Genomic DNA, 26,255 nt, shown 5'->3' on the forward strand with positions numbered 1-26,255 from the left:
CTGTCTTAAAGCTAGTTATTTTCTGGGAATTTCTTCGGGCTTTTGTGTTATGGTGGAAAAAAAAAAACGACAACAGACGTTATTGCCTGGGAGAGGTGGGAATGGAATAAATATGGTTTGGGGAGAATTGCTGTTACTGTGACAGAATCAATCCCATGAAAATTTAGTTTCTCTCAATATTTTATGAAGTCCACAGTGTGAGAATGGGTGATCAGATTACAGCTTCTAAATTAAGACCAGTGAGGCAAGCTGTTCATGTTAATTTTTACATAGCATTCCATGTTTCTATTTTTGTTACAGATTGTATTATGTTTTGATGTAAACATTTATTATTCTACACAAAAAGTAACTAATAGAAAAATATAAGCATAAAAAGTGATTGACAAGTACAAACACAAATATAAATGTATGTGAACGAATGTGGGAGGGATTCAGATATGCTGTTGAGTGACATTTGTGTAAAATATATGCATTTTCCTTAAAGAGAACTAGACTCCCATGTTAACAGTCAGCATCTCTGAAGTGTTCAGATTACTGAGGATTTCAAAATACATTTTTATTTGGATTAGCATTTTTAGAATTGCTTTATTTCATGATTATTTTTATAATGAGAAGAGCACAGTGACGCTGCAACAGTATACCTGTTTGGTTTCAGACACATAAACATTCACAGACACGACAGACATGCAAACATACCCCTCTTGTCTTCTGCCAATAGTGGAAATTTTCCTGGACCTGATCGAGCTCATAGCCTGGTTGCTCTGTTGGCTACCGCCCTGCATGTGTCCTCCTTGCAACTCATTCTTTCAGACCACAGGTATGGCTGTGGTCAGCAAGAACTATTTTTCTATATCTTTTAAGTCTATTCAGGGGGTTTGGTTTATTTCTGTTAGCAGTTTTAAAAATATCATGTGACAAGGTGCATCCTCAGAATTGAATGCTATATAGCTGACAGTTGAAGTATGAACATGTAGTGATTTGAAAAAAAAATGTCTGAGAAGTAGTATTAGGTGAAAATGGAAATTGTAGAATGGCAAGCACTATATTATGTCATTTAAAGATAAAAGACTGCCTTAATGCTCTATGTCTAACAAAATCACCAGAAAATATAAGGCTGCCTGCTAATGGGATTGTGTGGTTGGAGGCATAAGACAGTCTTTACTATCTTTATGTAAAAATAATTCTTAATATATATTTAGTCATTTTTTAACAGTAGCAGAAAAAAGTTTGAGATAAAATGTTACAAATTAGGGGGGAAATTACATTTAAAATCATTCATAATCAATGAAAATACTTATTGATATGGAAAAACTTTCAAACCATGTGCTTGAGCATGGTGAAAAGCTGGTCTGAAATTATATACATTCATGCGTATTTGTAAATAAAGATTATGGAAAAATATTCAGGAAAAAATAATACTAATTATTTTTCTAGAATTACACTTTCTTTTTATAAATCATCTTTTCAATTTTCAGTAACTATGCAATTTTTATCAGCCCATTAGAAGTAAAGACATTAGCATTCAATGTTTTGCATAATGCATAACAAAACTCTAAATTTGAGCATGGTATATTCTAGAAGCCTGAGAAAATTGCTGGCTTGGCAGCATGTAGTTCCCACCCTTCCGTAAGAAGGTTCTGGTAGTAATAGAGTGCAGTTCTGGCACTGGTCACAAGATGGCGCTTGCCAGACTCTCCAAATTTTCTCCAAGCAACTATTTTTATGGAGTGTGCAAACAAAGACATGAAATGTATTTTGTATTACCAGACTATGAAACGGCACGTAGGTATGATTATAGCTTCGTTGAAGAAAACTGCGTGTCCAGAAGAAAGAGCCCCACATGAGAACTGATAGGAGAACTCAAAATGAAAGCATTTTTTTAAAGTAACTACATAGAATTCGGCCTATAGAAAACAGAAGGCAATTGTTATTTCTCTTCTCTTTTGTCCTCACATCACCTTTTCCTAATAAAGATGATATCAACATGAAGCAAATAACAACTGTATCACAGATAACATTTCAATAATAACCAAAAAGGTAATAAACATGGCATCTACATTGTAGATGAAATTTCCTCATTTCCTGTGTTTCAGAATGACCCTCATGCTGAAGTTTTGGTAGGGAAGTTTCTTTCCACCTTTTCCATTGAATTGATTTGATTCCCTGTCTCCTTTGGGACAGTCTAGGTTAATATCAAAGATACACGTGACCTGGGGAATCTGCATGTGATGCCCATTGAGCCCCAGAAAGACAGTGTGACCTCGGAAGTACTGAGCAGGGAGAAGGGTCTGCTGGACAAGCAGCTGGAGTGACAAGACAGCCAGATCACAGGACCAGATCCTCTACGATCCACGTGACATTGGGTAAGACTCTTCCCATTTCATGTTAGAACATGGTTCCAAGTTGAGAATATGCAGTACAATTTTTTTTTTTCCTAGCTCGGGAGCCATAGCATTTTAAATTTTAAATCATATATTCTAGTGTTAGGAAAGAATTATCTTAAACTTCTAGAAAGGAATTATATAAATGGAAATCTACTTATGGAAGACTTGCAGGTTTCTGCCAACTGCTTGACTCTCAAGAAATCTTTGAAAACTACCCTAGTCACTAGGTAGCTATGGTAGCCATTCCAAATATCTAACTTCTAAGCTCATCTTCTTGATGAGGTCATTGTGCTATTGTCTGAATCCAGGAGACACAAACCCCAGTATCTACATCTGATTGCCTTGGGTAGATAGGGCAGCACTGGCAGCTTTAAAAAGTTAAGATTACCCTAGGGGCACCTGGGTGGCTCAGTTGGTTAAGCATCCAACTCTTGATTTCAGCTCAGGTCATTGACTTAGGGTGGTGATCTCTGGGTCATGAAACCAAGCCCTGCATCAGGCTCCGCTCAGCGGGCATCTGCTTCTCTCCCTCTCCCTCTGCGACTCCACCCTGGCTGTGTGCTCTGTCTATATATATAAGGTAAATAAATAAATCATTTTTAAAAAGCTAAGATTACCCTAGAATAAACCTCAAGAGGCCCCAACGTACCAAAACATCCAATAATAGAAATGGTCTCCCTGACACATTCCCCAACACCCCCCATCTCCTACCATACACACCCTCATTCATTTCTTTTATCTAATAGCTATAATAAGTATTACATAGTAGGACATTATAGAATTACTTCTCATTCATTGAATTTTCACATATTTTCCCCCAACCACATTTCTTTGCTGCCAGGCATATATTCATCTTTTTGTATGTCTTCTCCATTTTCATTGTCCACCTTCCTTCTCCTTTGACAGAAGAAATCCTTTTGCTTATTCTCTTTTCTCTTCGCCTTGTCTTTAGTGACTATTTTCTTACTCCCTCATTTATGTGAATATTTCTTATCTCCCATTCAAAATCAATTACTAACCTTCCTCACAAGTTTTCAGGGGGATATGTTTAAGCACTGAATGCAAAAAAATTATTTGTAGCCCTGAGGCAATAGAGGCCTGTAAAATCACAGTTTTTGTGGTTAGCTGGGCAGTCAGACACAGCCCAATGACCTAAGGATTTTTCTAAATGATTCAGAGTTCACTGATTGATTTCTAGTCTATATCCAGATATACCAATCAATCACACCCATGTTCAGATCTGCAGTGATTCATTTTGAACTTCTTTTATTTTGCCTTTCTGATGTTCTTACCTACTCCTTGCTTCGCACTTCAACTGTTACTGAACTTTTACAAATGATTTTAACCAGTTCCTTTTTTTTATTAATTCCAAGAAGATTGTAGTAAAGCTCTGTTTACTACATGCTCTAATGATGAAGTTGTGACATTCTCATCAAACTTTATTTTATTTCTTTTAATATATTTTCCATTCCATCATTCTGAATCTTAATTTCCTAGCAGCTTCACCCATTGGCACTATGTAGGTATTAGCATTACCTGGGGAATACAAAATCTCCAGACATGGCAGTTTTATCTTCTTGTGATCTCTAGGTCACTGATGGTACTTTTTCCTTTTTTCCCCTCTCTGTCTGTTCACATACATTTGGCCAGAGATTATGAAATCTTTTTGTCTCTGGCCATGATTCACTCTCTGGCTAGCCTTTTTCTTACCTGGCATATTCATTCTTAGCAAACTTTCTTCTGATGTTCTTCCTCTTCAGGTGGGCTGACGTTCAGCCAAAGAACATTAATAATAAGATTTTAACTTTGTTTATCACCAGTTTCTGTTATTTGTTTGTGCCTATGCCTTAGGGGTCATTCGATATTTTGTATATCCATGAATTATCTATAATTCCTTGCTTTACCAGTGCTCATGGCTCCCTCATGGTTTTTACAAGTGTTCTAACTGAACAATTTCTACTCTTTTATATGAACCTTATACACTAAAGATATTGATATTTGTTTATTCTCAAGCCACACTATCTCCCCTTGGCTTCTACTTTCTCACTGGGGACGTAATTCTTAACCATATCTCTATATCCAGATTATGACACTTAGGCTTCTACTCCTTCCTTTCCTTCCATTCACATAGTTGAGTGGCATGTGAAAACTTCAGTGTAGTTAAAGTCTCTGCTAATGAGGATAAGTTTCACAAACTGTAAGGTGCTGATGTCATCTGGATTCTTGACATTTATCCTGTGTTAACTAACTTCTAATGAAGGGATATTTAGTGAGTATATAAATTTATAGAAAGAGATACATAACTGCATTAAAAGTCATGTGTCTTAGGTAACTGCCCAGTATTTTAAAGTGAGTTCATAAATATAAGTTAGCAAAAATTAAAGATATTTAAAAAATTAAACTTCTAACATATTCTTTGTACCCTCCAGAAAATATTTTTATACATATCTTGTGGTACCCACAATCTATGCTGGTATTCGTGACCCAAAGTACAAATCAAACTCTTGTATGTATTCCCATCATTCTCACGGTGAAATACAAACTTCTTATATTGGTTATATTCTGATTTTGAATGCCTTGTTAAGGCTCAGGTTTATTGAGATATGATTTACATGGAGTTAAATTCACTCTTTTAGGTGTATAGTTTGATGAGTTTTGTCAAAGGTCTGTAGTCATGTAATAACCAATAGAATCAGGCTATAGATATAATTCCAAAATGTTCCCTCTTGCCGCATTGTAGTCAGTACTTTTTACCCTCATTCCTGATGACCACTGATCTAATTTTTGTCCCTACAGGTTTTTATTTTCCAAAATATCTTATACATGGAGTCATATAATATATAGTTTTTTTACATCTTGTTTCTTTCACTTAGCATGATGTTTCTGGTGTTTACCCATATTGATGTATGTATCAGTACTTTGTTACTCCGTTTTTCTACAATTTGTGTATCTACTTATAAGTAGATTTATAATTTTAGTAATTATGATTAAAGTTGTTATAAACATTCCAGAACAGATCTATGTCTGTTCATAAATTTTTATTTCTCTTGGATAAATACCCAGGAGTGGAATTCCTGGATTACCTGGTAAGCCTATGTCCAACTATATTAGAAACTGCCATACTGTTTTATAAAGTAGCTCTGAGATCTTGTATGTTCATCAGCGGTGTATGCATTCTAGTAGCTCTGCGTCATTGCCAGCAGTTGATACTGTCAGGTTTTCTCTCTCTCTCTCTTTTTTTTTTAAAGATTTTATTTATTTATTTGACAGACAAAGATCACAAGTAGGCAGAGAGGCAGGCAGAGAGAGAAGGAGAAGCAGGCTTCCCACTGAGCAGAGACCCCAATGTGGGGCTCGATCCCAGGACCCTGAGATCACAACCTGAGCCAAAGGCAGAGGCTTAACCCACTGAGCCACCCAGGCACCCTGGTTTTTTCTCTTTTTAATATAAGCCATTCTTATAAAAGTGTTAGTGATGTCTTACTGTGGTTTTGCTTACATATCCTTAATTATTAATAGTGTTGAGCATCTTTCAGTGTGTTTATTTGATATTCATATACCTTCTTTGATGATGATCTATTTAAATTGGGGGTCCATTTTTTACTGGGTTGTTAATCTTATTACTGGATATATATTCTGGATAAAAGTTCTTTATTAGATATGTGTTTTGCAAATATAACCTCCTGTGGATTTTCATTTTATATTTTTAAGAGAAGTTTTCAAGTCCAATTCATCAATTTTTTATATGGTCTTAGGTAAGGGGCCAAGATGAATATTTTTACTTATAATGTCCAATTTTTCCAACACTATTTGTTGAAAAGACCATTTCTCCATTTAATTACCATTGTCAAAAATCTATTGACCACATTTGCTGGTCTATGTGTGTTCTATTTATCTGTACATCTATTTTATAGTATATAATCTATTTTATAATATAATACACTATAATGATTAATAATTGATAACTAATAATGTACTTGAATGCTATAGTCAACTTTTTAGGGGAGGGGAAGAGCAGAGGGAGAGGGAGAGAGAATCTTAAGCAGGCTCCACACCCAGGGGAGAGCCTGATGCAGGGCTCAATCTCATGACCCTGAGGTCACAACCTGAGCCAAAATTAAGAGTCAGATACTTAACTGACTGAACCACCCAGGCCCTCTTGATAGCTGTAGTCTTAAAATCAGATAGCATGAATTTTCCACTTTGGTATTTCTATCCCAAAAGTGGTCTGCCTATTCTAGTTCCATTATTTTTCCATGTACACTGTACAGATATCTTTTCAATTTCTTCAAAAAGTCTTCTGAGATTTCGGTTGAGATTGCAATGATTCAACAGATATGTTTGGAGGGAAGTTACATCCTAAAAATAGTTAATCTGTCAGTCAGTGAACATGATATATTTCTTCATTTATTTAGGTCTTCTTTGATATCTTTCGTCAATTTTTTGAGGTCTTCAGCATACAAATGTACACATATTTGTTAGATTTGTCTTACCTTAGTATTTCCTAGTGTTTTTTTTTATGATATTATAAATGGTACTTCATAAAACTTCCAAACTTTAGGGGCGGCTGGGTGGCTCAGTCATTAAGCATCTGCCTTTGGCTCAGGTCATGATCCAGCCCTGCATCATTCTCCCTACTGTGCGGCAAGCTTCCTTCTCCCTGTCCCACTCCCCTTGCTTGTGTTCCCTCTCTCGCTGTGTCTTTCTCTGTCAAATAAATAAATAAAATCTTAAAAAAAAAACTTCCAAATGTCACTATATAGAAATAAATTGGGGCACCTGGGTGGCTCAGTAGGTTAAAGCCTCTGCCTTTGGCTCAGGTCATGATCCCAGGGCCCTGGGATCGAGCCCCGCATCGGGTTCTCTGCTCAATGGGAAGCCTGCTCCCTCCTCTCTCTCTCTGCCTGCTTGTGATCTTTGTCTGTCAAATAAATAAATAAATAAAATCTTTTTTAAAAAGAAATAAATTGTTTTATATTGACCTTACATCTGCTGATACTGATAAACTACCTTATTAGGTCTAATAGCTTTTGGGGGGAGTTGTCTACATGGATCATCATGTCTGCAAATAAAGACAGTTTTGTGTCTTCCTTTCCAATATGTATGCCCTTAAATTACTTTTCAGGCATTACTGTATTGGCTAGTATCTCCAATATAGTGTTGAATAGTATTGGTGAGAGTATACATCCTTTCCTTGTTCGTGATGTTAGGGGAAGAACTTTCCATATATCATCATTAAGTATGATGTTAACTTCAGGCTTTTTAATAGATATCCTTGATCATATTGAGAAAGATCCTTTTAATTCCCAGTTTTTCGAGCTTTTTTATCATGAGTGCCTATAGCATTACATAAGATGCTTTTTCTGCATCAGTTGAGATGTTCTTCTTTTCCCCCTTTGGTCTGTAATACGGATATGGTAAATTACATTGATTTGCAAATGTATAACTATCTTTACATTCCCAGGATAAATTTCATGTGGTCATGATATAGTATCCTTTTTCCATATAATTGGCCTTTTTCTAGATAATTTTCTGCATCATTTCTATACCTAACTAATATCATTGGATCCATTTGTTTGTTTATGAGAGACATTGATCTGCAGTTTACTTGTTATGGTTCTTTTTCTAGTTTTGGTATCAGGTTAATGCTGATATCAAAATATATTGTAGATTGTATCCTTCTTTTTTTACTTTACCTTTTTTCACTATTGTCATCTCTCTTGCATAGGGTACATTATTTTAGCTTATTAGCTAAATTTTTTATTATTAGCTAACCTCTGATTTGTACCTGGAGTTGGTTTTTGGCAAGAGATATATTCTTGCCCCTTCCTCATCAGTAGCTGACCCCTGCTTTTATTCATGTAGGACCCTGAACCTAACTAAGGGTTTCGTACCCCACCTCAGGGGCAGAGGTTTTGTTTTGTTTTGTTTTTAATTTATGTTATTATGTTTTGTTAGTCACCATACAGTATGTTATTAGTTTTGGATGTAGTGTTCCACGCTTCATTGTTTCCGTATAACACCTGGTGCTCCATGCAATATGTGCCCTCCTTAATACCCATCACTGGGCTCACCCATCCCCCTACCCCCTACCCTCTAAAACCCTCAGTTTGTTTCTTGGAGTCCATAGTCTTTCATGGTTCATTCCCACTCTGATTTCTCCCCCTTCATTTTTCCCTTCCTTCTCCTAATGTCCTCTGTGCTATTCCTTTGTGTTCCACAAGTAAGTGAAACTATATGATAATTGACTTTCTGTACTTGACTTATTTCACTTAGCATAATCTCCTTAGTCCCATCCATGTTGATGCAAAGGTTGGGTATTCATCCTTTCTGATGGCTGAATAATATTCCATTGTGTGTATGGACCACATCTTCTTTATCCATTTGTCTGTTGATGGGCATCTCAGATCTTTCCATAGTTGGGCTATTGTGGACATTGCTGCTATGGACATTGGGGTACATGTGGCCCTTCTTTTCACTACATCTGTATCTTTTGGGTAAATACCCAGTAGTGCAATTGCTGTGTCATAGGGTAGCTCTATTTTTAACTTTTTGAGGATCCTCCACAATGTTTTCAGAAGTGGCTGTACCAACTTGCATTCCTACCAAGAGTGTAAGAGGGTTCCCCTTTCTCCACAACCTCTTCAACCCTTATTGTTTCTTGCTTTGTCAATTTTTTTACCATTCTGACATGTATAAGGTGGTATCTCAATGTGGTTTTGATTTAAATTTCCCTGGTGGCTAATGATGTTGAACATTTTTTCATGTGTCTGTTGGCCATTTGTATGTTTTCACTGAAGTGTCTGTTCATGTCTTCTGCCCATTTCTTGACTTGATTATTTGTTTTTTGGGTGTTGAGATTGAGAAGTTCTTTATAGATCTTGGCTATCAGCACTTTATCTACAGTATCATTCACAAATATCTTCCCCCATTCCGTGGGTTGCCTCTTTGTTTTGTTGACTATTTCCTTTGCTGTGCAGAAGCTTTTTATCTTGATGAAGTCCCCAAAGTTTCATTTTTGTTTTTGTTTCCCTTGCCTTTGGAGACATGTCTTGAAGGAAATTGCTGTGGCTGATGTCAAAGAGGCTACTGCCTATGTTCTCCTCTAGGGTTTTGATGGATTCCAGTCTCACATTGAGGTCTTTCATCCATTTTGAGTTTATCTTTGTGTGTGGTGTGAGGGAATGATCGAGTTTCACTCCTCTGTATATAGCTGTCCAATTTTCCAAGCACCATTTACTGAAGAGACTTTCTTTTTTTCCATTGGATATTTTTTCCTGCTTTGTTGAAGATTATTTGACAGTAGAGTTGGGGGTCCATGTCTGGGCTTTCTATTCTGTTCCATTGGTCTATGTGTCTGTTTTTGTGCCAGTACCATGCTGTCTTGATGATCACAGCTTGGTAATAGAACTTGAAATTAAGCAACAGATACCCCCAGCGTTGTTGTTGTTGTTGTTGTTGTCATTGTTGTTTTTAACATTTCCTTGGTGGTTCAGGGTCTTTTCTGGTTCCATAAAAATTTTAGGATTGTTTCAGCACTTTGAGAAATGTCATTGGTATTTTCATCAGGATGGCATTGAAAGTATAGATTACTCTGGGCAACACAGACATTTTAACAGCGTTTATTCTTCCAATCCATGAGCATGAAATGTTTCCCCACCTTTTTGTGTCTTCTTCAATTTCTTTCATGAGTGTTCTGTAGTTCCTAGAATATAGATCCTTTGGCTAGGTTTATTCCAAGGTATCTTATGGTTTTTGGTGCTATTGTAAATGGGATTGATTCTCTAATCTCTCTTTGTACAGTTACATTGTTGATATATAAGAAAACAGCTTATTTCTGTGCACTGATTTTGTATCCTGTCACATTTCTGAATTGCTGTATGAGTTCTAACCATTTGGGGTTAGAGTCTTCTGGGTTTTCCATATAAAGTATTGTGTCATTTGCAAAGAGAGAGAGTTTGACCTCTTCCTTGACAATTCGAATACCTTTTATTTCTTTTGTTCCCTGATTGCTGTTGCTAGACCTTCTAGTACTATGTTGAACAATAGTGTCAAGAGTGGGCATCCTTGTCATGTTCCTGATCTTAAGGGAAAGGCTCTCAGCTTTTCCCCATTCAGAATTATATTTGCTCAGGGTCTTTCTTAGATGGATTTTATGAAATTGAGGAATGTTCCCTCTATCCACATATTGTGAAGAGTTTTAATTAGGAAAAGATGCTGTATTTTGTCAAATGCTTTTTTTGCAGCAATTGAGGGGACCATGTGATTCTTGTCTCCTCCTACTTATGTGTTCTATCACATTGATTGATTTGCAAATGTTGAACCAACCTTGCATCCCAGGGATAAATCCCACCTGGTTGTGGTTGTGGTGGATAATCCTTTTAATGTACTGTTGAATCCTGTTAGCTAGGATCTTGTTGAGAATCTTGGCATCCATATTCATCAGGGATATTGGTCTGAAATTCTCCTTTATGGTGGTGTCTTTATCTGGTTTTGGGATCAAGATAATGCTGTCCTCATAAAAAGAGTCTGGAGGTTTTCCTTCTGATTCTATTTTTTGAAACAGCTTCAGGAGAACAGGTATTATTTCTTCTTTGAATGTTTGGTAGAATTCCCCAGGGAATCCATCAGGTCCTGGGCTGTTGTGTTTTGGGAGATCTTTGATCACTGCTTCAATCTCATTACTGGTTATTGGTTTATTCACATCATCAGTTTCTTCTTGTTTCAGTCTTGGTAGTTTATAGGTTTTCAGGAATGTATCCATTTCTTCCAGGTTGCTTAATTTATTGGCATATAGCTGTCAATAATAATTTCTGAAAATTGTTTTTATTTTCTTGGTGTTGGTATTGATCTCTCCCCTTTCTTCCATAATTTCATCAACATGGGTCCTTTCTCTTTTCTTTTGGGTAAGTCTGGCCAGTGGTTTATCAATCTTATTACTTCTTTCAAAGAACCAGCTTCTAGTTTAGTTGATGATTTCTACTGTATTTCTGGTTTCTAATTCATTGATCTCTGCTCTAATCTTAATTATTTCCCTTCTCATCCATGGATTAGGTTTAATTTGTTGATTTTCCAGATCTTTAAGGTGTAAAGAGAGTTTGTGTATTCAAAATCTTTCTTTCTTTCTTTCTTTCTTTCTTTCTTTCTTTCTTTCTTTCTTTCTTTCTTTGAGTGAGGCTTGGATGGCTATGTATTTTCCTCTTAGGATCACCTTTGCTGTATCCCATAGGTTTTGAACTGATGTGTCTTCATTCTCATTGGTGTCTACGAATTATTTAAGTTCTTCTTTGATTTCCTGGTTGACCCAAACATTCTTGAGCAGGATGGTCTTCAGCTTCCAAGTGTTTGAATTTCTTCCAAACTTTTTCTTGTGATTGAGTTCCAGTTTCAAAACATTGTAGTCTGAGAATATGCAGGGAATAATTTCAATCTTTTGGTATCAGTTGAGAACTGATTTGTGACCCAGTATGTGGTCTGTTCTGGAGAAAGTTTCATTTGCTCATGAGAAGAATGAGTGTTCTGTTGTTTGAGGGTGGAATGTTCTATATATTTCTATTAGGTCCATCTGGTGCAGTGTGTCATTCAAAACTCTTGTTTCTTTGTTGATTTTCTGCTTAGTTGATCTATTGCTGAGAGTGGCATGATGAAGTCTCCTACTATTAATGTATTCTTATCAGTATGTCTCTTTATTTTTGTTAACAGTTGGCTTATGTAGTTGACTGCTCCCATGTTGGGGGCATAGACATTTACAAGTGTTAGATCTTCTTGTTGGATAGACCCTTTAAGAAGGATATAGTGTCTTTCTGTATTTCGAATTACAGTCTTTAGCTTAAAATCTAATTTGTCTGATATGAGAATTGCTACCCCAAATTTCTTTTGAGGTCTTCTAGCATGGGGCGTGGGGCAGAAGTTTTTTACTTCTCCTTCACCCCCTACCCATCCAGCAGCAAAGGATCTTTGCTTTTGTCCTGGGGATAGGAAGGTTTCCTGTCTCTCCCTTCCTGGATATGTGGGTTTTGCTTCTACTCTTCCCCCAGAAGCAGTGGCTTTTTACCTGTACCCAGGAGGGAAAGGTTTCTTGCTTCTCTTCTGGTGACTTAAGGCTTTTGCTTTTCATAATTGAAGGGTTTGGATAAGTGTATGGTGCTGTGTGTCTGTCTGCCAGCAATAGCTTTTTGCCCTCTACCTACCTCAACCACTGATATGGGCTCTTTTTGATCTCCTGCTTTGGCCCTAGTTATGTGTTTCTGGTTAAGGACTGAAAAAGAACTTGGCAGTGAGTGAGTGTATAAGTATCTGGGATGCCAGGTATTCCAAACTATACTAGCCCATTAAGAATTTAAGAATTCATTAAAATTTCAGCTGATTTCTTTTTACCTGCTTGCATGACAGCCATCTCTGCCCCATGCTTTGCCAAAAGTAAAGCAGTACATGTGTCCTTTAATGGGGCTTGTCACCCTCTGTAAGTCAGTTTACCAGAGTTCTCTGATGGGCTCAAGGAATGTTACAATTTTGTAGATTATCTAGATTTTTATCATTGTTTATTTATGGGTGACATTCTCTTATGCTTTTTCATATCCTAAGTGGAAGTGGAAGTGGTACTTTCTAATAATGTTATGTATGGGTTATTTTTGTTTTCTTTGTTATTAAATATGCTTTAGAAAGAAGCAGATAGTTTCTAAAGCATATTCATAAATGGATTTTTATATAATGTTTATGAAATGTTTCTAGTTAAATTTATTTTTTAAAATTATTATTAGTTAAAATCATTTTATAGTATCCTATGTAATACATGACTTCTTTGTATACACTTCTTTGGATTTTACACATGTATAGATTCATTCATATAATGAGTACCACCGTCAGAATACAGAAGAGTTTCATCACCCCACAACTTTCTGTGCTGTTCTTGTATATTGCCACACCCTCCCCCATCTGTAATTCCTGACAGTCAATGATCATATGGTCATCACTATACTTTTCTCTTTTTGAAAATGTCTATAAATGGAATCATACAGTATTGTGGCAGACACAACCAAGGTGGCTCACCTCCTTCTGTAATTCCCCCTCTTGAGAAGTGTGGATAGATCCTGTGACTTGTTTCTAATCAATAGACTTCAGCAAACATGATGGTAATCATTCTTATGATTATATTAGGTTGTATAAGATAATTTTATGTTAAATTAGATGCAGAACCAGGTATGGAATTTTAAGTTCCATGATTCCCATTACATAACCATTTCAAATTCATTAATTAACTCACCTATTCATCCAGGCACATTTACAGACAGTTTTTATTTGCAGTGAGGTAGGTACAGTGTATCTTAGTGATTAAGAGCATGGATTCTGAAGTCAAAGTACCTGGATTAACGTTCTGTGCACCACATGCTCTCTAGATATGCTGGTAAATGTCCATTAACCTCTAAAGCCTTACCTCTGAAATGGGAATACTCATAATACCCACTTAACAAGAGTTCATGGATCAACGGAGATGGTGTATACAGAGATCCTGACAGAGCATATGGCACATGATTAGAAACACTTTTGGCTTCTACAATCTTTGTCATTATTATGAATAATACTACTGTTCTTAGGCAAAAATGAATTGGTTACAGGACTCTCGTCCATGAAATAACTATCTAATTATTAAATGAGATAATGTGTCAAGTGTTAAGAACAGGTTTAGATACTATTAGATCTATAATTAGTATCTATCTTCATTATAATAGTAGTAATAACAGGCTTTATTATTATTGGTTATCATCCTTCTCCTCTTATTTCTACAGAACAGTGAAATAAAAAATATAATCCAAGGAATTTTTTTTTCTCCTTTGCATTTTGTTTGGAAAATAGTAAATTAGTATTTCCTGATATATGTGCAATATAGAAAATAGACAAATGAAAGAAATTAGGGTTTTGATGTAATGTCTGTACTTTATTTGCATTTGTTTCTTTTTCCAAACATGTGAAATGAGAAGACAGAATAAGAAATATTTCATTATAAAATATATAACTGAATATATATCTTTATTTAAATAAAGACATATTTACGTTGACCTGATAATCCTCTTTAAATTATATAGTAATACTTTGAAAGCTTTGAAAAGATTAGTTCTGTAATACAAATGATACTACTTTTGTTAATGATTGCAAGATCCACTATTTTGTTCTACTACTAGAAAGAGAGACTGGAAAACAGTGACTTAGATAAGATGGAGTTTATTTTGTCACTGAGTTAAAGTGTTTGCAAGGAGCTGGCCCCATTATTCAGGGGTTCAGGATCTTCCATCCCTAGTGAGTTGCATTCTTTTTCTAAGTAATTGGGTCCAGAATGACTATTTGAATTCTATCATGGTCAGCTCCTAAGGGGGAAGCAAGAGAAAGCGGGAACATGAAAAAAGCCTTAGTTGACTCTTTACTGCATTTGGAGGTACCTTCTCTAGAACCTTTACAAATATTTCTCCATACATTCTTTGGCAAGAAATTTTGTCATTTGACAGTAGCTTATATAGTAAGGGAATCTTGGAAAAGTAATATTTTAAGAGTTTACACTGCATCCTGAATGCAACTGGGGTTCTGCAAATGAGGATGAATGCAAACAGTAGACTTAGCATGAGAAACTAAAAGTTTCTGTCCCAGTCATTGTAACTATGATACATGGTTGTAAAAAAAATTTTTTTTTTTTACAAACAAAGGAAATCTATAAAAGATTGAAAGGGAAAACTTGTGGCAGAGAGAATGCTATGGGAGTCACCAAACTCTGTTTCATTTTTCTCCTGGGTCACAGTGAGACTTCTTTCCCTGGCCTCTATGGCTGGGTTATCTAGTTGATTGTGACCAGCAGTGATGTTTGCTAGCCCTACCCCTAAAACCTGCCACAAGATTCTCCAGCCTCCCTCTTCATAAGATTGTTAGCCAGCTGCAAAAAATGCAGTGGAGAACTTCAAGGCTAAAGAAGATGGTACAGTCATAGATGGAAGAAGTTTGAATCTCTTAATGACTGCTAGGAAGAGTGATCCCTCCCATTCTAGACACTCAATGACCTACATTGTACTTTGACATCAGGAAAACAAACTTCTGTGACTAAGCCTCTGAGATTTAGGGGTTGTTTATAGTACAGAACATTACATACTTTAATTATTAGAGCCCTCAATAATACGCCAGTCTAGAGATGATCTTCATTAATTTATTGGTACTTATTGTTCCAATATTAAAGCTTATATAAAAGCAGATTTTTATAATACGTATATTCTATGTTATATGATACAGAGCCAAATAAAACACTTCATCCTTAAATATCTTCATTCCCAAAATTATCACTAATTATATAGAAAATGGTTTTCTAAGTTAAACCAGAAATCTAAATTTAAATTCAACACAGGAGAATTTTAATGAACAAAATTTACAAAATACATTTCAGACATATAAATAAAGACATGTAAATTTTGAAAATTTAGTTATCCCCACATTGAATAGCCTGAGTGAAAAATACCAACAAAATATAAGAAGGAATTTCCAATTATTGATGAAGGTATGTAAAATGGGTACTTTCCTGCCAAACCAGGCCTTTTTTTGACTTTAGTCAAAAGTAGCCATGTTTGTGAAGAATTCTCTGAAACTTTCCTAAAGCACTTAGCAGAAGAACTGAATAAAAGGAAAGACTTGCCATGTTCTAGAAACTGAAAAAAAAATTGTAAAGAAACCATTCTCTCTAAAATATGTACTATTTTAGTGCATTCCCAGTCACAATCTAAATGAGCTATCTTAATGGAGGTTTATCAGCTGGGTTGTAAAATTTACCTGTAAAGGTAAGGTGCCAGCAAAGGCAAGGTAAAAAATATGTTAGGAATATTTTAAACTAGTCTTTTGTTTTTTAACAAAGTGGTTGCTAACCTCTTTTTATCAAAATATCACACACCCTCAGACTTGAATGGAAATTAAATGGACACTTGCCATTTCACTTTAAACTTTTTGGGAAAATAAACGATTTCTACCCTTTCATACTTCAGCAGGTTAATTTGGCAATTCTCCCTTCTCTAATTCAGGGAGGTGCCTTCTGTCATTCCTATCACAGGGAGGGGGCGGAGCATTCTTTGAGAAGCTTGGAAGTAAGCTGTGCCTGGCCAGTCTTGGGGGAGGAGCTGCATTTCACCAGTCTGCAGCTGACAAGAAGCTTCAAGGTAATGGCTGTCTGAAAGCTAGTTATTTTCTAGGGACTTCTCAGGACCCTGGAGTAAAGATGAGGAAAATAGGGAGGGTGGTCTTAGAGTGGTGGGGAGGGTATATGCTTTTGAGAGAACTGCTGGTGTTTTGAAGGAATTGATCCTTTGGAAATTTTTTATCTCCCAATGCTTTAGAAGTCCACAGTAAGAGAAGGGGTGATCAGATTACAGTCTCTATATTAAGGCTTCTGTGCTGCATAGCCGTTCATGCTAATTTACTGACTTGATATTCCATGTTTATATTGTTAATTTATTGACTTGATAGTCCATGTTTATATTGTTAGACATTCTGTTATTCTTTGACTTTTTAGGTATTTATTAATCTACACACAAAACATGATAGATAAAAATATTTGACAGCTTGGGGGAAAATACTTTAAATAGATTGCCATATAGAAAGATTATGTATTTGTCATCTGCACATGAGTATGGAAAGGGGAACATGTATGTAGATGAGTGAAGCCATTTGCACATACCCATGCATGTATATATGTGTGAGTAGAAGAAAATTTGGGAGAAAATAAAAGATGCTAGCATTTCTGGGTGGCCAGGTTACTATTTTAATGTTATTTCTCAGTCTGTTTCAGCATTTTTAGAGTAGATTTCCCATGATAATTTTTATAATCATGAAAGAAAAATAAAGCTGAAACAACATACCCATTTTGTTTCAAACACATAAGAATTCATAGACACATGCAGACATGCAAACATACCTTGTTTTTTGCTGATAGGGGAAATTTTCCTAGACTTAATCAGAAGCCACGTAACCTGGCTGCTGTGTCTGCTACAGTCCTGCATGTGTCCTCCTTGTAACTCATTCTTCCAGACCACAGATATGGCTGTGGTCAACAGGGCTGTGGTCTGACAGAGAGGAAGAGTGGTTTGTTTCTATAAGCACTTCTTAAAATGATTATCCAGCTTGATTTAATCATACAACAGAATACTGTGTATCTGGGGAATAGAAACATGAACTTCTACATCTAGTGATTTGAAATGTCTGAGAAATAGGATGACGTGAGCAAAGCAAATTATAACATAGTATTTATCATATGAGCTCTCTTAAAATTAAATATGTAGGTTAATGACAGGTATGTATGCTACTACTGGACTTGCAACAAGGCTGAGAAAAACATGTCTGTCACAGTATTAATGAGATTACCTGTGTGGTTGGAGAGACAAGTTCTCTATTTAAAATACTGTTAGGATGTTATTATTATATTTATTCATTTACTTGGTTTACATCATCAGGGAAATATATTGACATAAAATGTTGCAAAGCTGGGAAAAAGCCTCATTTAAAGTAATTCATACAAAATAAAGTGGAAAATACTTTTTTGTGTGGAATGATGTTCAAACTCTTCTCTTAATTGAGATCTAATGATGGTTTGAAGTGATATGCATTCATTTATACACATAAAAAATTCTGGAAAGATAGAAAATATTCCTAGTGAATATTTGTATAGAGCTGTACTTTATTTTTCATATATCTTTTTGTACCATTTCAGTTTTTAATAAGCTTCTGTATGTTTTATAGCCAGAAATATTGTAATTGAAGACATTATAATCTTGTTATAATCCTACAGAACAAAACCCTTGGGCCTAGAACAAAAAATTATAGAAGCCTAACACAGTTCCTTGCTGGCTAAATGTGGTTCCCACCCTCTCTAGAGAAGGATATGATAGTGATTGCGGCACTGTCTGTACTTCTTGAGGAGTCTGCAGTTCTGGCTTTGGTCACAAGATGGCACTTGCCAGGTTTCCCGAAATTCTCCAAACAACCATTTTTATGAAGTAGGGAAAGCAATGAAACATATTTTGTATTTCTGAACTATGAGACAGTATATCGAGTGTAATTAAAATTCTGTTGAAAAAGTTATATATTTAAAGAAGGAAAAATCCACATAATGGTCAATGTGAGGATTCAAACAAAGCTCTGTGGTCTGACTCATAGTAGACACAGGGTAATTGTTACTTCCTTTCCCTCTTCTCCTCACCTCACAGTATTCCTGAGACCAATTATTTCAACATGAACCAAACAGATTAACAGTATCACACAGAGAGAATTTAAAATAATAAGAACAAGAAGAAAAAGAAACATATCTAAATTACAGATGAGATTTTATCTTAGTGTAGAGTCCCCCTGCCCTAGGTATAATATAAGGGGCACCAAAGTCCCATGGTATGTAATAACATAGAGTTCCTGACACACCACTTCAGCCTCATTAACCTCTGAAATATGTACACAAATTTACTCCTTAATATTCTTGTGCAATAACAAGGGCATGTTCTTGAATTTGAGATATTATAAAACCATTTCTCCACTTCTCATTCCCCCAGCTTACATTATGTTGCATTTTTCTCCTCACCAAACATTGTTCTTTCTTTTACCTCATCTTTGTTTGCAGCTGCTCACTTCTACTTTGGCAAAATAATTTTATTTGCTGATACTTTTCTTCTTTTCCTTTTCCATATTCTAGTATCCTCCATATTGTCCCATTCAAGCAACGCGTTCACGCATCCTTGGGAAATTCAGCTGGAGAAGAACAGGCCACACAAGCTGTGTACCCTTTGTAGTTCTAGGACAAAAGAGGCTTTGGTCAGAATATAGCTTTTGGTAGAAATTGCCTTATAGTGTCAAGAATAGCCAAACACCTCAAGTTCTGCTAGTAACATTTTGGCACACACTAAATCATAATGGATGCCGAGTATGTTCTGTGCAATTGGAAAGACCAGTTATGGCCAGCAAAAGTTTTATCTAGATCTGAGATGTCATCAAACAGCAAGAGAAAAAAGACATTTTCCCTAGAAGTTCAAATACTCTCACTGGATGAAAAAATTAAAGTGGAAAGCACAGAAACAAAGATTCTAAATAAATCTCAAATTGAAGCCCTTGTCTCCTCACTAGAAGCACAGTCAGAAGTCAGTTCTCCACCTAGAGAGGAAACAGCCTATGAAAGGTCACTAAAAGTGGCACTGGATATTCTGAATGAAAAAACAGATTTGAGTCAAGCAAGCAGTTCAGATGAAGAAGCAACCTCTACTCTGTCTCAAAATGATCCACAAAATCTTTCTGATTCACCCCCTCGTAAGAAGTATCGGAAGCATGAAGGAGATGGAGACTTATCAAAGTGTCTTGAGGAAAGTGAAAATGCAACATCCCTGTCAGTAGCTAATTTAGAGAATAATGATTCCCTGTGTGATGATAAATCGCGGATGCATGCAACCATTGATACTCTTGCAAGTGAAATGGAAACAAAGTCATCAGAAAACTCCAGCTGGTATGAAACTTTTCCTTCACTTTCAGAAGATGAGGATGAAAAAGAAAGCAAGAAAAAGATTGATATCTTGGCAGTTATGCCTCTGTATTCCACAATCAAAGAAGAAGACATATGTGTTAAAGATGAAAAGTTCACTCCAACTTGGTCATCAGACACCTTCATTGTTCCCAAAGCTGTGAAAGAGGAGGCACAGGATATTTGCCCAGAGACCCTGGCTGTTTCCTCTGAATGCTCTACCTTCTCAGAGAATACTGAAGATCCAGGAGAGGGTCCCTCAAATCCGTGCTCAAGTACCAGCCAGAATCAACCTGTTGAATCAGAAGCAGGTGCTGCGGCATCCCCCAGGCATTGTTCATGGGAATGTCAGGTTTCACTTAGTGCCTCTAACCGTGTCCTGGATTATTCACTCCTTCTTAGGAATAATGAAGGAAATCTTCAGAGACTGGAATTTGAAGAACTTGGGGAAGAACTTCAAGCTTCTGATAAGTCAGCACAGCTAAATCCTATTGATGCTTCCATATTAGATGACAATGAGGAAGATGAAGAACTTCCACGCTTTGTTTTTAATTATGAACCTCGTTCATTTGAAACAGGAATGATAGTCTGGTTTAAATATCAAAAATACCCATTTTGGCCAGCAGTGGTGAAAAGCATCCGGAGAAAAGAGAGAAAAGCAAGTGTGCTTTTTGTTGAGGCAAGCATGAATCCTGAAAAGAGAGGCATTAGGGTGCCTTTTAGAAGATTAAAGAAATTTGATTGTAAAGAGAAACAAGCACTAGTGGATAAAGCCAGGGAGGAATACAGTGAAAGTATTGACTGGTGCATCTCGCTGATTTGTGACTACAGAGTTAGACTAGGTTGTGGTTCTTTTGCAGGTTCTTTTCTTGAATATTATGCTGCTGATATTAGTTATCCACTTAGAAAAGTAATCAAACAGGACACCTTTAGGAACTTATTTCCAAAGTTGCATAATGAGAATTCTGCAGAACAGATGGTTGTCACTTCCCAGACCAAGAAAATGTCCTTCCAGAAAATTCTTCCTGACCGAATGAAGGCTGCTCGGGACCGAGCCAACAAGAACCTAGTGGATTTCATTGTGAATGCAAAGGGAACAGAGAACCATCTTCTAGCCATTTTAAAAGGCACAAAAGGGTCCAGGTGGTTGAAGTCATTTTTGAATGCAAATAGATTCACTCCCTGTATTGAAACATACTTTGAAGATGAAGATCAGTTGGATGAGGTTGTGAAATACTTACAAGAAATCTACAAACAAATAGATGAAAAAATGCTGACTCTGATAAGAGATGATAAAATTAAATTTATCCTGGAAGTTCTTCTGCCAGAAGCAATCATTTGTTCAATTTCTGCTGTTGATGGATTAGATTATAAGGCAGCTGAAGCAAAGTATCTAAAGGGACCATCTCTAGGATGTAGGGAAAGAGAATTATTTGATGCAAAAATCTTATTTGAAAAGAGACGGAAACCATTAACAAATGAAACTCATTAAATCTCTTGAGAGTCCAGACCATAACAGGAAACTTTCATAGATACTAGCTTTAAAAAGTCGCTGAACAGTTCTAACATATATTTTCCAGAAACGGGAGAGTTTGGATACTGTGTTCACTTTTTTTTTTTTTTTTTTGCCATCTTTAAGATTTGCGAGTATTACTACATCTTTGTTTCTTTTTCTTATGCTTCTTCAAAGTCAGTTTTATTAACATATATCAGCAGTTCTACTTTCCCATACATTTTTAGAATGCATAATTCCTAAATTATTTTTACGGGAAAGTACTGTTTTGTTTTTTGACATTTTTTGTGTCTCTGCTGTATGGTTAAATACAGTGTGCACAATCAGTTTAATATTAAAATTGCACTGGTGTTAGATATTAAGGGAGATAATTAGAAAATAGTCTAAAGGACATCACTTATATATTTTTTGCTTAATTTTTATAAAATATTAGGTTTTCTCTTAAGATAGTTGAATTATTTTTCCTGCCATGCCTATTTATTTTTGGAAAAAAATAACTCTGAGACATGGAACCAAAGATAGAGAGATGCTTTGCTATATATTATAACTAACTGCAATTGCCTTTGCAAAAAAAAAAAACAGTCTAATTCAAAATAAAGTAAATAGATTAACTGCATGCAGTCTATATGTGTGTGAATAACATCTCAGCATGCAGAAAATAATTTTGGCAGCCTTTAACAGGATTGCTCATTTTATGTTTCCCTGAAATTCCATTTATGAGAGTGTCTGTTATTCAGTAGCTGAATGGTTTCTTAAAACAGGCTTTTGGCTGTCTTCATTAGTAACAGTGACAGTATCTTAATATAGCCTTCTGACCGTATGTGGAAGGCAGCTAGAGTCATTGTATTCACGGTTGACTACTCTAGATGAATGAGTCCAGGCCTATTGCTTAAGAGCCATCTAGTTTGATATAAACTATAGAAAATGCAAGCACTTTGTTCTGAGTCTTGTATCTCTGAATACATAGTCATTTGTTTCAAACCAAGCAATCTTTATCATCTGGTTTATTTGTAAAATAGTTCACGTTGGTTCCAACAATATAAATGCCAACTGGTGAGTCATTCCAGGCTACTAGAAAGAGTAGATGGACCAGAATCTGTGAATTTGGAAATGGGTCACAGATAAGGCCTCCATTTGGCCAAAGTTGACAATTATCTGAATCTGTTTTAAAATAAACAATTAAAAGTTAATGTTTGAAGCCAGTGAAGTGTTTATTCTAACTTGAAACAAGACTTCAATGAGAATAAATGTTAGGGGAGCTACTTTATTTTAAAACCTTGACATAAATATAAATGCTAAAGACTTAACATGAAACTGTCTGCATTTTTACTTAGTGAGACAAGTGTCACTCTTGGGTTTTTGTTTTGTGTACACATGGCTGCAAGTTTATGTAAAATTTGCAAATTTGATGTTTTGATTTGCAATAAAGCTATTATATCTTTCACCTTGGATGGTCACTTTGTCATATTTCAGATTGTACAGCTTCATAAGTGGTGTTTCTGTGAAAAGAAACATACACACACATATATATTATAATTTGTTTGAAATTTTTGCCTGTTGTAGTCATAATTTTAACACTTGTTATATGTTATCATTCTAAATAAATATTCATTATCATGATTGATTTTGTATTATTTTAAAGGAAAGCCATCTAAATTGTATAAGCTTCAGATTCCACAGAACCTTATTTGGACCCTGCCTGACAAAGACGTAGTCTCCTTGGGCGTACAGCCTATACCAATTCACATAGCTTCCTCATGATCCTGAGACATATTTGACAACAGAAATCACTACATTATATGCAGATCTTATACCCTGGGAAAACACTGTATTTACTCTATAAAATTGTGTTCCTTTCATTCCAATCTGTTACCCACCTTCATTTTTCTCAGTAGAGCCAACCCTATCACTTGGTTCTAATATTTTCTTTACTACCCCATTCATTCATTCATACAAATCTAAGTCAGAAGAGCAGAAATGTGTGGTTCAAAGCCCAGCTCTGAACATTTAACGTGACCCAAATGAGAGGGTCAGATTTAGGGTGAGTCAGATGACAATCTAATTTCTAAAATGGGTAGGAAGCGTTACATCACAATAGAAATATTTATTAATCTTATTGATCATTTAAATTTGAAAACCAGAACCCTACACTTCCCCATATTTGGGAGTTCCTGGATATGCAGTTTGGAGTAAAGGAAGAGTACACAATTCCTCTTGGGATTTCATATTATGACATTTATTGAAGTGAGGAAGATGTTCCTCAGACGTATATCTATATTCTCTTTGGGGTTTTTGAAGATTTTATTTGAGAGAGAGCACAATTGAGGGGGGGAAGGAGAGAAGCAGGCTCTCCACTGAGCAGGGACCCCCCCACAAGGGACTTGATCCTAGGACCCTGAGATCATGACCAGAGCTGAAGGCAGCCACTTAACTGACTGAGCCACCCAGGTGCCCTATCTCTAATCTATTTTCCCTGGAAGGGCAGAGAAGAGACTACTATGACTCTGCGGGTGAAGCGATGCACATTTATTTCATTTTATTTTTTAGATTTCTCATTTATTTAGATGGAGAGCATGAGCAGTGGGTAGGGCAGAGGAAGATAGGGAATCTCAAGCAGACTCCACGTTCAGCATGGAGACCAACATGGGGCTCTATCTCACAACCCTGAGACCATGACCTGAGCTGAAATCAAGATGCTTAACTGACTGAGCCACCCAGGCACCCTGGAGAAACACATTTTTTTAGAAGGTCAGTGTTAGCTCTCCTCTGCCAACCAAGATTAAAAGTAAACTATATTGCAATAAAGGTAAGATTCTGGAATGACAGTACCCAGGTGGTGGCACAAAGCTTTAGGGACAAGTTGGGCATCATTATCGTAATGGAAAAGAAGGTCAGAGTGGAGTGAGACTATTTTGACAGACAGAAATCTGTGGCAATGCCTTGCAGATAGTATTCCAAAGCTAAATGTATGGACAGCTGTCTGCGGTATTATGTCCTTTGTGCAAAAAAAAAAAACAAAAAAAACAAAAAAAACAAAAAAAAACACTAGACTTGGCAAGCCAAAGTCTGATGTTAGCAGCTGTGGTGGAATATCATGATCCCCCACCAAGTTATCAGATATACAGTGCAAGTAGTCCCACTACTGAGGACATATGACTTAGCATATCTGCTAGTGCTAACAGTATCTATGTGGATAAGAATGTACTCTCTAGTCTTCTAAGCCATAATATGGGAGCTCCAACACAGAATTCTGAGGTTCTGAACAAAATTCATACACCCTATATCAGTAAATTACTTGTTATAGATTAAAAAATATCTCATTGTATGCTATTAAAGGCTTAGTAACTATAGGGCACCTAGCTAAGAGACAACAAAGGGCATATACAGGAGCTTCCCACCATAAACTGTATCAAACAGTTTGATAGAGTTTGGCAGGTTTAAGAGCAGTCCACCCTATGATGGAAATACTACATTCAGGATCCAACCCAAGAAGGCACAAATAAATCAGAAGATTTAACAAACCAAGATGTTATTGACTACAGTTGCAATGATGTCCCTCATGAGTTATAAGGTGATCTATGGCCAGCCAATGGAAGAGGAAATTATCAAGCATAGTGTACAGATATGTCAGCACATTAAATATTGATGATAGTTGTAAATGAATTGCCACCATATTTCAGCTTCAGTTGGAATAGCCCCAAAGAATAATGTTGAAGGGAAAAATGTTCCAGTTGGCAGAGCTGTGAGCATTACACAAGATCTTCCACTTTTAATGGAAGGAGTAGTATCTTGAGGTCATGTCCTGAACTGTGAAGAATGATTTGCTATGTGAAGGTCTTGGAAGGAGAAGAGTTGGAAATTGAAGATAAGAAAGCTTAAATAAAAGGCATGTAGATGGACTGTGGGAATAGAAACAAAGCTTATGCATCTCTATGCCTTGTATTAATGGTCATCCAAGCAACTGACTGTACAGAAGACACTGACCCAAGTGGTTCTGATGGCTCATGCTGTGGATGTGAAACAGCTTGTGTCCTCAATCATCTTAGTTTTGGCACAGGGTATGATGAATTTTCATGATGGCAGGGATGGAGACTGAGTGTAAGCTCAGTAACACTGGATCTGACTCCAAGGGTAATTAAGTTACTGTCACTGCTGAATGTATAATTCCCCAAGAGAAACCTCTGATTCTGGGCCCTCAATTCTGCACCTTCCTTCAAAGATATCATTTAGTGAGCTACGTCATTCCATGTTAAATACACTGCACTCATTCTATCTTAGAATAGGTCGTGGCAGTTAATTGTCCTCATGAAAATGCATACCAACTTTGGACCCATAGGATCACCTCCACTTGCCTGTAGTGGTGTGAAATTTCATAACACATTTTTGTTTGACTTTTCCACCTTCTTTGTTTCACCACTTATTTTCCTCACTCTGACTCACTAGAACCATTTGCCAAATGAACTATTCATGCAGAAACTTATATCGCACTCTCTTTTAAGGGAACTCAGACTAAGATAACCAGCAGTAATTACGTATATTTTATAAAATATAAGTAGGTGCTATGTCAAAAGGTGTTAAAGATTTTAAGCTTATTCATAAATGAAAGCTATTAAAAGTAAGTGTTCCAGGGGAGCCTGGGAAAATGACAGAGTAAGAGGACCCTAAGCCCACCTTATCCCATGGATACAGCTAGTTAACACACATCAGTATAAACAACTTAGAAAATTACCTGAAGACTGACAGAACAAACTCCACAACTAAAAGTAGAGAAGAGGCCACATCAAAGAGTGTAAGAAGCGTAGAGACTCATGGGGAGCTAAATAGACAATAGCCCTCTGTGATG

The 26,255-nt window shown here is 36.3% G+C and overlaps 1 protein-coding gene across 13 annotated transcripts in view; it reads left to right on the top strand.

Annotated features, from left to right (window-relative positions):
• Window positions 1–22,860, top strand: part of PWWP3B (PWWP domain containing 3B) — a 30,233-nt gene extending 7,373 nt beyond the window's left edge. For 5 of the 13 annotated variants that reach the window (XR_004282481.1, XR_004282483.1, XR_004282484.1 and 2 more), the window contains 2 exons: window positions 719–817; window positions 2,182–2,307. Coding sequence is in view for 5 of the 13 variants with exons in the window: in XM_032330307.1 (XP_032186198.1) it covers window positions 19,301–21,391 (2,091 nt within the window). In the remaining 8 variants the exon portion in view is untranslated. Of the gene's footprint in view, window positions 1–718; window positions 818–2,181; window positions 2,364–16,429; window positions 16,565–19,083 lie in introns of those variants that run through there. The other 8 variants (XM_032330307.1, XM_032330308.1, XM_032330311.1 and 5 more) reach the window with 5 other exon arrangements.
• Window positions 22,861–26,255: the final 3,395 nt, after the last annotated feature.

Source organism: Mustela erminea, chromosome X (assembly GCF_009829155.1).
Source record: "Mustela erminea isolate mMusErm1 chromosome X, mMusErm1.Pri, whole genome shotgun sequence".
Lineage (NCBI taxonomy): Eukaryota > Metazoa > Chordata > Mammalia > Carnivora > Mustelidae > Mustela > Mustela erminea.